Genomic DNA, 12,389 nt, shown 5'->3' with positions numbered 1-12,389 from the left:
CTTATGGATTCTTGCCTTGGTTCCATCACCCATGAAACCAATTCCCTGTGTTCTATTTGAAAGATCCAGAGGTATTTGTGATTTCCCAGTCACACTCTGACTGATACATGTACTAGCAACTTTGAGCAGTACTAGAAATTCTTGGTCTCAAACAACAACAAATGACTACCTTGATTATACCGTGAAATGAATGTTCAGGAATTATGTTTCCCTCTGTCAATTCTATTTAAACTCCACAGACTTTATGACTTATGGTAGAAAATGGAAACTGGCAAAAATTCTATAAATTGAAGTTCTCACTTACCAAGTGAACCAAAGTTCAACAAGATCCAAATATTGTACTTGATAAGAATAGAACCAATTCTCAGAAGTCAGATTTAAATCCTATGCTGATTTAGCTAGATAATTTTTTATGTGGTTTCTATTTTATACAGTTTCTTCCTGAGTTTTGTGTTATTAAGAGGCTCTTTCCTAATTTTTCAAGTAAGTCAGAAAGTCACTCCAGCATAGAAGATGCCTCAGTAGTTAGTATTAAACTTGTTCTTTATTATCTTTGTAGTGTAAGAAAATATAATATCAGATGATACTGAAGTTAGTAGACGTTCTGTAGGCCCAGAGAACTGCATACTGTTGAATCTAGAGCTGAAGAGTTAGAATAAATTCATAACAAAAGGCTAAGCATACACACATAAGTACAAGTAGAAACCCTGAAAACTGGGTGGCCAGGGATAATTTAGAGCATAGCAAAGATCTGGGACGTCAGAAAACTGACTTGGAGTGATAGTTATATGGTGAAAAAGGGGGAAAGCTGGAAAATAAAACTTCACTAATAAATATGTATTTCTGAGTTTGTTCCCCTAAGGTTCATAAACAAAAACACATTTACATCAAAAGTGTGTTTCTTTTTCATTTTAATTAAAACAAAATGGTTCTAACAGATGAAATTTGGTTACTGACTTCTATCACACAAAAGGACAGATCTCCAAACCATTTTGTTAATTGGAGAAATGATATTCTAACTGCTGGCCTCACATATCATTTTGGACTGTTTAACATTTGGATAATATCACAAATGAGCGAACGCTTTCCAATATGCTCTTTTAAAATTTTTTTTGGCCGCATTTTATAGATATCAGAATCTGGGATTGGAGGATTTATATGAACTAAGTCTGCTGAAACCATTCGAGGGCTTGTCAATTTCCCATTGTAGCTTTCTCCTCGTTTGTTAACCTCTGGAGCAGTATACGGTCTTACAGAGCGTTTTAACTGATTATGGCTATCATGTGGGCTGTTTCCTAAAAGCCTTGCTCTTGATTTTGCTTTTTCAAGATGCTTAAATGAAGTCTCGGGTAAATCCTCAAATCCATCCAAACAATCCTAAATATTAAAATAAAAGATCAGGTTGGTGAGTTAGTTTTCTTAAAGAGCACATTTTAGGTTTATAAGGACTAAAATTTGTAATATCAACAAAGAAAATGAGAGCATTCGAATGTTTTATAGAAGTCCCCAAATTTAGACCCTACACTCAATGCCTGTCATTAAATACCACAGAAATTATACTTTAAAAAATCTTATTGTTTCAAAGGATATTACTTCAATAGGGATGGAAGACATGAAGCTGGAAACCAGGAAAACTTAGTAAGGGAGCTGACCCCAGGGGTTAGACTCCTAAGCAAAGCCAGCACTCCTATAATTCTCCTCCTCCAAAATCTCTCTTCCTCAACCTCAAATATAAATTATGAATGCTTATATTTTACTTTTTATATCACCCAAACTTCCATTCTTTAAAAGTTAACAAACATCTTCTTTAATATATACTTATACACACATACAGAGCCCAGCATCTAAGAATATGGTTATAATGTTTATATTAAAATATTTTTGTATATAGTCTGAGACTAAGCAAGTAAAACATTTAGGAAAATTGCTGGAAAGATACACACCAAAATAATTTTTTTAAATGATGGTTGTGTTAGGATAGTGAGATTATGGGCTTGGTTTTCTTTCTATTTTTTTTTCAAATTTGTATGACTATTTTATTTAAAAAAAATATAGTCATCTACAAGCACTCATAGGAGGGTATGGAGTTATTAGTCATCTCTCAAATTAATGTAAACTAGTTTCCTCTGCAGTTTGAGCAGCTTGTCCCTTAACACTTTGCAGAGATGGCCACACCAAGGGAAAGGGCCTGCTTTGATTTGGAGAGGAGGTAAAAGTAGATTAATAGAATTGGAGGGTGGGAGGAATTTAGGCAGGACCAAGAAGAATTAGGTTAGCAAGAGAGAAGACTTATCAAAAAGGAAGTGTGAAGGGTCTACATTTTTGCCTGGATTTGCAAGTAAACATTCTTCTTCCCTCTTAAGTACATGGAAGCAATTAGGTAAGCCACAATATTAAGGGAATTTCTGCTACACTGGTGAGTAACATAATTTTTACTTCACAGCTGATATAAATGATAAATAGAGTGCTAGTGGAGGGGTGTGGAGAACCACACCACTGGTTAGTTTTCTGGAAGCTCCTGCAACTCAGTTTCTCTGTCTTCTAACTTGATTGCTTTGGTAGACATCCTGGATTTTTAGAGAATCAGATAAGCAAGTCTTTCTGATGATCTGAAATGTGTCCTTACCCTCAATTCTCTGTTAATTTCACTAGAGAGAATATAGTTTAGGTACTGTTGGTTTAAAAGAGGGAAATAAAGATTATTATCTCCCTTGCCCACTCTTAGGATAAGGGTTCTAAGATCCTTTATGATCCCATACCATATAATATAAACGCAATTTTTTGTTTTGTTTGGAAAAGTGATATTACAGACTCCATTTATCTGAAGAAACTTCAGAAAATCTTTCCTTTCCAGAAATTACGAATCCATCTTCTACTTCCTTTTCCTTGTCTGTACACATGTGCACAAACACATACACTCACTCACTTAATTACTGAATTTAGAAAAGAGAAATTGAAATTGAGACTATATGCTATATTCATATTTATCCTGCTACAAATCTGCTTTACTATTTACTAAAGCTAATAATTTCCTTTACTATGGAAAACAGTTCGAAGCAACTATTCTGAAATTAGATCTATTTTCTTGTTCAGAGGTAGAGTTGTACGCATCAAATTATCAATATAATGTCACTTCAGAATTTGTGACTTTTCCCAACTGTGGGTCATGCCTGTTTATATATACTAATAGAGAAGAGTAGTGATCCAGAAAACTAAAACAAGTCCCTTCCATTCCTAGATTTTAACTTTGTTTTAGAATGCTCTATATAAAGTATGGTAGCAGATTTACCTCCCTAATTGTTTTATGTTAATATTAAAAACAGACATGAATCCCTATGTTTCTCAGCACAGGATATGGCAGAGGGGTGGTGGTGAAAGAAGAAAAGAGTAGAAGTTAAACTGAAATTTTGCAATTCTTAATTCAATAGATTGTGAATTTTGCATATCTCTAATGCTTAGCAGAATAACTGGCACATAATAAGTGCTTCATATTTGTTTCCTGAAACAAAGGTAATTCAGCTATCTGAAAAAAAGACTTTCTACTTCTACCTGCATGAAAAGAAAACCCCAGTATACTTTTCATAGTATACAGCCACTGCAAGTGGTTGTACAAGTCGTGCCTGTGCAACAGCTCCGGCTGAGTCAGGGCTAGAAGTAGCCAGTTTTCCACAGACAGAGCTGTGTGCCCTATCCAGGCTGTCTCAGCCTGCAGTCTGCCCGGAGCAAAGAGTGCTTTTTTCTAATTCATGTTCCAGAGGGGGTCCCCTTTATTTAATACAAAGGCACAGAATGTGTTAATAATCCCTTTGATTTTCTGATCGCATTTTGAATGAGGTGAAGTGATATTTGAATATCAGAAGAATTTTTAAAATCTGAATATCTGTTTATCTTGGGGCAATTAAGGTTATACACACACTTGCATGCAGACACATATACTCTAAGTAGATTATCTATAGAAGTTTGCCAAATACAGAAATAGAAGACTTGGAAAAACAGTATTACATGTATGGTTCTTCTTGCAGTCCAATGAAGCAGAGTTCTTGGAACAGATTTTCTTAGAATTCTTGTGGTGGGCAGTGTGGTTGGTAGTATCTTAACTATCTTGTTAAATGATTTTTCTTGTTTGCTGCTGGCATGGACTTTTTCTTTTTGGACCCTGGGCTTTAGATGTTCCCTCTTTAATACTTCCGGGAAAGGGGATGGTTTTGAGTTTTTCTCAGCTACCACAACTTTATATTTAAGCAATCGTGATTCAGGGACCTTGGTACATCTTTCGTTGCAAAGTTTGTTTGGTTTTATATAAAGAGTTTGTGTTTCTTCTTTGTAATGTGCATATGTTACTAAATGTCGTTTTTTATTATTGTTATTATTTCCTTTCAATCTCTGACAATACTGGCCCTCTAATTCTGATTCCTCCCCAGCCTCTGAATTGAGACACATTAAAGTGTTATTCTGCCTGGAAGGAAAAGTGAGTTTGGTTATGTATTCCTCATCTTCATTCGGCATTTTGCGGTTAAGAATTCTTGGATACGGTGACAGCACTGCTTCAGCGTTTTCCTCTACCATCAATTTATAGATGTTATCACACTCCTTTCTGTCAAGGGACTTCATTTTTAGTGTCCTTTCAAAGCAAGCATTTGATCGAGTTATTTTTGATTTACCACTCCAAATATGTTGGTCTTGAATCTCTGTTTTAAAATCAAAATTTTCTGCTCGAGGAAGTTGCACAAAACCATGTCCTTCCCTTTGTTTCCTAAGCACTGTATCTGTCAGTCTTTCTGATGATTTATTTAATGGAATCGCCTGGCTATTTTTGTTGGAAGAAGGTTGTACTTTAGATAAACTCAGTGTTTTAGCTGCTTCAGGGCAATAATATATTTTCTGTTCCCTAATTTTTGATGGATTTTTTTCAATATTCTGTAAGGAAAAATGTTCCTTTTCCTCCTTTCTGGTCAACTCTGTTTCTACAAGTCTATCTTCAAGAACTTTTTGTGAAGTGGTTTTTTGAGCAGTTTTTGAATATTTATTTTGCTTTTCTGATTGCTTCTTCACAAATTGATTTTCATCTCTTAAAGACAAATCTCGCTTTATACATTTTAATGGTGTGGAACTAGAATTAATCAAATTTATGTGCTGGCTGATGCCCTCTAATTGCCTTTTTGTGATTAGTCCTGATTTTGACAGTTTCTCTATAAAAAGGCTCTGGAGGTGTTTGCTTAAATCAGCTTTTAGATTTAAGAGTTCATTTTCTGATAAAGCTGTAAGATATTTTTGTAGGGATTTATTTAAAGGATATTTCATGTTTACTTCAAGCCTTTTAGCAAAACTCCCCCTTGAAATATCTTGTCCTAATTTGTTAAAAGACATAGAGGGGCTTTTAGCTCTTAGAAAAGCTACATTTGAGTGCATAGACTTAGATTCTGCTTCTTTAAATAAACTGTTTTCTGAAAAATTTTTTAGGAAATAGTTTTGGAGAATTTCATTTAAAAAAGACCTTAGATTTATTTCCAAATGTTTATCTATGAAATGATGATTAAAGTTGTTTACAAAAGACATGATTTCTTTTACAGTTCCTGAATATTTCTCTAGAAAAATATTTTGCCCTTTTGGTTCTGCTTTCTCATTCATCAAACACAGATTTTGGTAGATTTTTGGTAAGTCCTCCTTGGTGATATGTCCTGATTCTGAAAGTCTTTCTACAAGGTAATGCTGAATATGTTTACTTAATTCAGATTTTAAATGTTTTATTTCTGACTCTGAGAGTTCTTCTAGAAATACACGTAGGTTTGGACTTAAAATAGGTTTTCCATCTAGTTTGTCTATTTTATCAAAATCCTCTTTGATTTCTTCAGGGTCTTCAGTCTTGTTTGGAAAAGGATGTTCAATTAGTCTTTGTAATTCTTTGTCAGTTTGTCTGCTTTCAGCCTTACTATATTTGAAAAAAACATTAAATATGTTTTTCAAAAAGGATTTTAACATTATTACATCAGAGTCATTGAGTTTACCTATTAACGAGTCACTTAAATTTTCTAAAGTAGAACTTAGATCATTTTCTTTTCTATCAAGTCTCTGACTACTACTTGGCAAATCTGTTTTTTTATCTGGTGTTGACTGATATTCTGAATCTTGTGGGGATGTATTTTGACTTTTGTCTATGAATTCAACTCTATTAAAAGAAGTGGTTTCTTTGGGAATGATGGGTATATTCGGCTCTGAAAGACGTTCTGTTTTGTTTTTGATTTCCGAATAATACTCTATGGAATCCTTTGGCTTTTCTTTAGCAAAGGCTGTCTCTGTATCCAGCAAAAAACTCTTCTGGTATTCTTTATCTAATTCTATTACTTTGATTACCCCAGAATCTAAAAGAGTATCTACAGGAAATGCTTGTATTATCTGGCTTGTAACAGATTTGGCTGGAGAAAATTCTGTTTCATTATTGTTTTCTTCGTAGTGAACTAGAACACTGGAAGACAAACTCTCCCAAGCTGTGGGTAACAGACCCTGTGAGTTCATCTGTGTCTCACTTGATTTTTTTCACTCCTGTCCCCAATTCTGAGAAGATCGGTGCAGTGAATATTTGCTTTATAATATAATCATGTATAAAGCTATTCAAATCTGGTGTGGAGCTAGATACTTCACTATCTAAATGTTTCTTTTTGAAACTACACTTTTTTTTAATTGGAAAATCTATGTCACCAACATCTAAGTGTTTTTCAGAGACAAATTCCCTTTCTACCTCTGGGGAATTTCCTGGTACACCTTCTGAATGTGAATCTGCAGGACTACCTTGACTTATTTGACTTAAAAGAGACTTTGAATTTAGAATATCTCTTTCTGAAAGCCAGGTATTTAAACCTTGAATTTTTTCAAATACTTGGTCTTCCAAACTACTTGGTCGTTCATCTCGAACACCCAGAAGTGGAAAACTATGACTCTTCTTTCTTGCTTCAGTGTCCATAGGAACTTCTGGCGTAGAAAATAATTGATCTGAAAGGGCTTGCAGATTTTTGCTTAAAATTGACTTGAGCACCATTGACTGTTTTAAATTTTCTATGTGGGAAGTAAGACTTAATGATTTTGAGAGGCGACACTTATTTGCATTTACTTTTCCAGTCGTCGATGATTCTCCCTCAAAGTTTGGCAAAGATACATTAGGTAGTCTTTCCGGTAACTTATTAGTATCTAAAGTCTTTGTTGTGGTGATACTGGGATGATGCGCTAGATTATTCTTAGCGTCTAGTGTCTTTATTGTTATGATCCCAGGATCACGGGCTAACTTATTCTTAGTGTCTAAAGCCTTTACTGCGATGGTATCAAGATCACGAGGCCAGGTTTTGCCAGCAGCTCTTTCAGTTTTTGAATGTGTTGGATAAGGAGGATCTTGGTCTTCATGCTCTATAACCTCTGCACTGAAAGTATTTCTACATTTGAACATATCTTGGTCTTTCCTTTTTCTGACTGACATTTTGTTGTTTATATTCCTCAGAAAGGGATCAAAACTGTTCTCGATATTGAATTTCTGGAACTGTAACATTAAAAAAAAAAGGTAAGAAATTGTATAGCATTTATTTTGAATTTATAATAAAATTTCTAGCTAATTTTCTGTGAGCAATAAGTCAACTTATCTATTCATCTTCCTGCCTTTTACAAAGAGAAAACCAACTTTAATTATTTTACAACATTTGAAATTGGAATAATAATGAGAATTTTCATGCAAATTTAAAAAATTTCTAATTCTGGTACTATTTTGTGTTAAAGAGCTTTTTGCTACCTGGAATATTTTTAAATACCTAAAAGAGACTCAAAGTAGTTTTTTTTTTTAAGAACTCAATTTCCAGTGGTAGCTGCATTTGGTTAGACAATGGCTAATATCAGGATCTAAGTCCTACCCGTATATTTTAGTAGCGATGTAGGAAATTTTTAAAAATGCAAAGCAAGTAGTAGATATTCCATTAGAAGTATCATAAATATTCTCTCTTGACTGACTTGAGAGGATAGATCACCTGCCTTTACGTCTGAGAGTTCCAACAATGATGAGTTCCACCCAGTCCTTTGTATGTTACAGTAGAATCTTGCTTTCTGATAAATATTATATATGCCTCAGAAATGGTAGAGAACAGTACAAATATTTCTAGATTACAGTGAAATTTCAGTGTAATATCTAAAGGCAGTTTTGTGGCTCTGGGATCAGGCTATTCTATGATTGAAAGAGCCTTCAAACTGAAGTCTCTTATTCAAACTCTTTGTTAATACAACTTTTACATTATCCAACTGAAAAAAGCAAAATGTGAAATAATCAGCCTAGTGTTTTAGTTTATATGATTTTCAAATGTTAGTTGATGTCTAGGTGACAGCATAAGAATCCCTGGGTTTTTTCAGAAATACAGATTCCCAGGGTCCATTTCCAGACTGAGATTCACTTGATCAGAGATGGGACCTGGGAATATGTATTTTTGTAAAGATAAGTGAATGTTTCTAATAGGTAGTCTGGTTTTGGAACCACTGAATTACACAAAGTATTAGAGAAACCTAGTATTTGAGTATAACTGATATTGAGATAAGAAAATTCAGGACTCACCTGATATTTTGGTTTGAATTCTATATATTCTGGTCTGAAAGATGGTGAAATCTATTGTTTTGGTGAAAATACCACCTTGTAGAAAGAGAAATTTTAATTTTAGACTGCTTGTAATGAAAGGATATTTCCTAAGATAATTTTATTCATTCAATAGTTAATAAAGATATTAAACATTTTAAAAACTAAGTATTTTTCTCATAACTACTATAATTTTCCAATCATCAAAGAAATGTACATATGTAATCTTAGCTTCCTTGATACAATATTCACCCTATTGAATATGTAAAATCAAAATAATGCACAGCAACTTCAAGCAGAAACAAAAGTAGAAAAGAAAGAATTGTTAGAACAAATGTGATCTAATTTTAAAAGGTTGTGAAACGCTTTAGATAATAAATGGCGTCTGGTATTATACTGAGATAGCATTTTCAGTAATTCTTCACGTGTAATCATTCAATGGGTACTTACTGCCTAAGGAAATATTTGGTGCTAAATCAAGGTGTGTAGGAAGAATTACAGAATCACAGAACCACTGAATTTTTAGAGATGGAAGACACTTTAGAGAAAATCAAGTCCTACTCTTTGTTTTACACAAGAATCTGCAGTTGAAGTTATTGCCCTAAATTATCCAGATGATTACTAGCCTAAATCCTAGGCATCCTAAATTTTCATCTGGTGCTCCTACTACCGACACAAGACTGCAGTGGAGGAGACTGGTGCTTTGGAAGCATCATAATGTGCACCCACACTTCTAACTCTAAAGAAAATCTGACATCAACTTTTTGCAGAACACTTTTGGTACTATAAACCACTTTCCTATATATTATATCCTTTAGTCCGTAGAAGTTCTATTATATATCAAGTTAGTAAAAGTAATGATTCAATGAATGACGCTTTCATAAGAAATATTTTTGGTTTAAGTGTTCATTAATATTAAGCAGTTAATAACATGACTTTATTCTTAAATCTTCAGCAGCTTCCCATGTTTTGTTATGCATTGTCCTCACATACTGACTAAATTATTTCTGCAAGTATCTCAATATTCCCCACTATAGTTTCTCTCCTCCAGGCAAAGGTGTCTAACTCTGAATTCTTGAAACATATCTCATACTTTTCCACACCTGTTTTTTTGCTCATTTTGTTTTTCTTTGCTTGAATTTCCTAAAATCTCCCTTTAAAAGTTTAAATTCTAACACTTGAAAATTCATTGGTTTAAATGAATTCAGTAGAAAATTAAAATTAAAAATAAATGAAATATGTATGACAAGGAAGTGGAAAAATAAATAGTAGAAAAAAATACACTCTCATTTTTGTAAAAAACACATAACAATTAAAAACTCCCCCCTAATATAACCATGGAAAAATATATGAAAGGATACAAAATGCTAACATTGTTTTCTCAAAAGAAAGGAAAGAGGACACTGTTAACTTTTACTCTGTTTAATTCTGTATTATTGATTAGATGAACATAAAATACTCTTGTGAATAAAAAATCCAGAACAATTATATTAGAGGGAGATGCTCAGGATGCTAGGGAAAAAACAGTAAAACAAGCCAATACAGGAGATTCAAGATGGTAGGCTGAACATATGGGTTTAGTTTCTCCTACCTCCCAAGGGTCCAGTAAATTAACAGGAAATAATACTTCAAAAAGACAAATATGATGACAAATTGTCATTATAATGGAGTAATCACAATTCAAGCATATAAAAGCAGAGTCAGGCGGCCATTGAGGATCTGGTCTCAGACATGGCTCTGCACCACCCAAAATGTGAACTTTCTTTGTACTAGACCCAACGACACCACTAGCCATATTCAGAACAACACTTGCCAGCTGCAAACTTATGGTCTTAAGGTCTCCTCTTGTTACTATGCAACCATTTCAGACCCCAACCAATCCTTACTTTAACAAGCACCCTTACTTTTTGTCAGTTCTAATCATAATTCTTGATTAACAACTCATGTAACTAGCTGTAACCTTGAAGTTTTTGCCTTTATAAGCCTCCCCCATCTTGCAGTCTCGCAGAATACAATTCAAGCACTTGAAACTGTGTCTTCCAGGCTGCAGTCCTAACGAACCCCAAATAAACACCGTTTTATTTCAATCAGGTCTCTGTTTCTAAAATTTTGGTTAACAAATCCCATGGCAATACTGGAAATCAGTAAGGTGAGACACCAAGATCAAGAAAGCTGAGAAAATTCAGAAAATATGAAAGCAGATGAGACTGACTTAAAAAAAAAAACCCATCAATAAAAGCAGAGCTTTAAACAACAGAAATCAGGAAGACCTGAGAAGCAATAAATTCAAGGTCAGCATATACAAAGAAAACCAGATGATGCTGCAATCATCATAGTTATTAATTAAAAAGCTGCATTTGGAACAGCTGGACCACTTGGACCCTTCTTTATCACTGTTCTCTTTCTCAGTGCAAACAGCATGCATTGCTGGCAGCATTGTCTTTCCCCAGTCACTCACCAAACACCAACAAAACACAACAAAATAAAATAAAAAACAACACCTGCTCTCTAAAGAAAATGTGTAATCTGCCTAGGTGGAGATCCTATGTGGGCTCTGAGTCTTGGCAGAGAAGCTTGTTGGCACTCACATTTCCACATCAGGTAACTGAAGGGGGATAAAAAGAAAGGAAGTTCTACCCAGGAGAGAAATACATTCATTCTTTGGAAATGTTTTAAGATCTCCAGCCATCCTGCCTGTCTTCTTCCATCCCCACACACCCTCAGGGAAGCCTGCCTGTCAAACAGAGCATACCTATTACAACCAATGTATTCCTTTATTCACAAATATAAACTGAGCCAATAAAGCTCACCAGATATATGAGAAAAATCAGTACATGTAAGTGAAGGATCAATAAGAATAAACAGAACTAACCCCAGAGTAAACAAAGTTATTTCTGAGGAATGTGGGGGAAGGATGACCCTTGGAAAAGATTCTAAATAGTATCTTCAGAAATAATTCAAAAGGGTATTGATTTCCACTTAGGTGTATAATAGGCAGTTCCAATTTAATGGATGCATAACAGGATTCTAGATTACCACCCTACTCCACTCTACACTTAAAAAACCCACAAAACATTGGCTTTTCTGTTTTCCCTCATTGTCAGTTCATGGTACCACCAGCTACTGTTAAGCCAGAAATCTGTGTCACTCTTTTCCTCCTCCTACTTTCCACATCTAACCCAGCATTAAGTCCTGTAGCTCCTGCCTTCAAAATAGATCAAGTTTCCAAACACATCCTATCATCAACCCCTCCCTCTACCACTGTAGCACAAGCCACCATCATCTCTCCCCAAATAACAGTCTCTTAGCTAGTCGTCTTGCTCCTGGTGACTGATAGTTATTTTCCCAAAGTACATATTATCTCAAGAATCTTAATTTTTTTAGGGGCAGAAATGACCCTTACTCAAAAAGCTACATTTTCCAGCCTCCTTTAAAGACAGGAGTGGCTGTATGACAAGGTTCTGGCCAACTGCATACAATTGGAAGTTGTTGGGAGAAGCTCCTGAGAGAGTATCTTAAAACAGGGGCAGAATTAAGGAAATAATCCCACTTACCATCACATTAAAAAGAATAAAATACCCAGTAATAAACTTACCTAAGGAGACAAAAGACCTGGACTCTGGAAACTATAAGATGCTGATGAAAGAAACTGAAGACAAAACAAACAGACGGAAAGATATACTGTGTTCTTAGACTGGAAGAATCAATACTGTTAAAATGACCATACTCTCCAAGGCAACATACAGATTCAGTGCAATCCCTATCAAATACCAATAGCATTTTCCACAAAATG

At 34.5% G+C, this 12,389-nt stretch overlaps 1 protein-coding gene across 1 annotated transcript in view; it reads right to left on the bottom strand.

Annotated features, from left to right (window-relative positions):
• Nucleotides 1–894: 894 nt before the first annotated feature.
• C2CD6 (C2 calcium dependent domain containing 6) overlaps nt 895–12,389 on the bottom strand; it is a 76,419-nt gene continuing 64,924 nt past the window's right edge. The window contains 4 exon segments of the mRNA XM_072961462.1: nt 895–1,377; nt 4,003–6,534; nt 6,536–7,525; nt 8,579–8,653. Of these exon segments, the coding sequence (XP_072817563.1) occupies nt 1,036–1,377; nt 4,003–6,534; nt 6,536–7,525; nt 8,579–8,653 (3,939 nt within the window). The 3' untranslated portion in view covers nt 895–1,035.

This window comes from Vicugna pacos, chromosome 5 (assembly GCF_048564905.1).
Source record: "Vicugna pacos chromosome 5, VicPac4, whole genome shotgun sequence".
Lineage (NCBI taxonomy): Eukaryota > Metazoa > Chordata > Mammalia > Artiodactyla > Camelidae > Vicugna > Vicugna pacos.
This window is presented reverse-complemented; position numbering and strand designations above follow the sequence as displayed.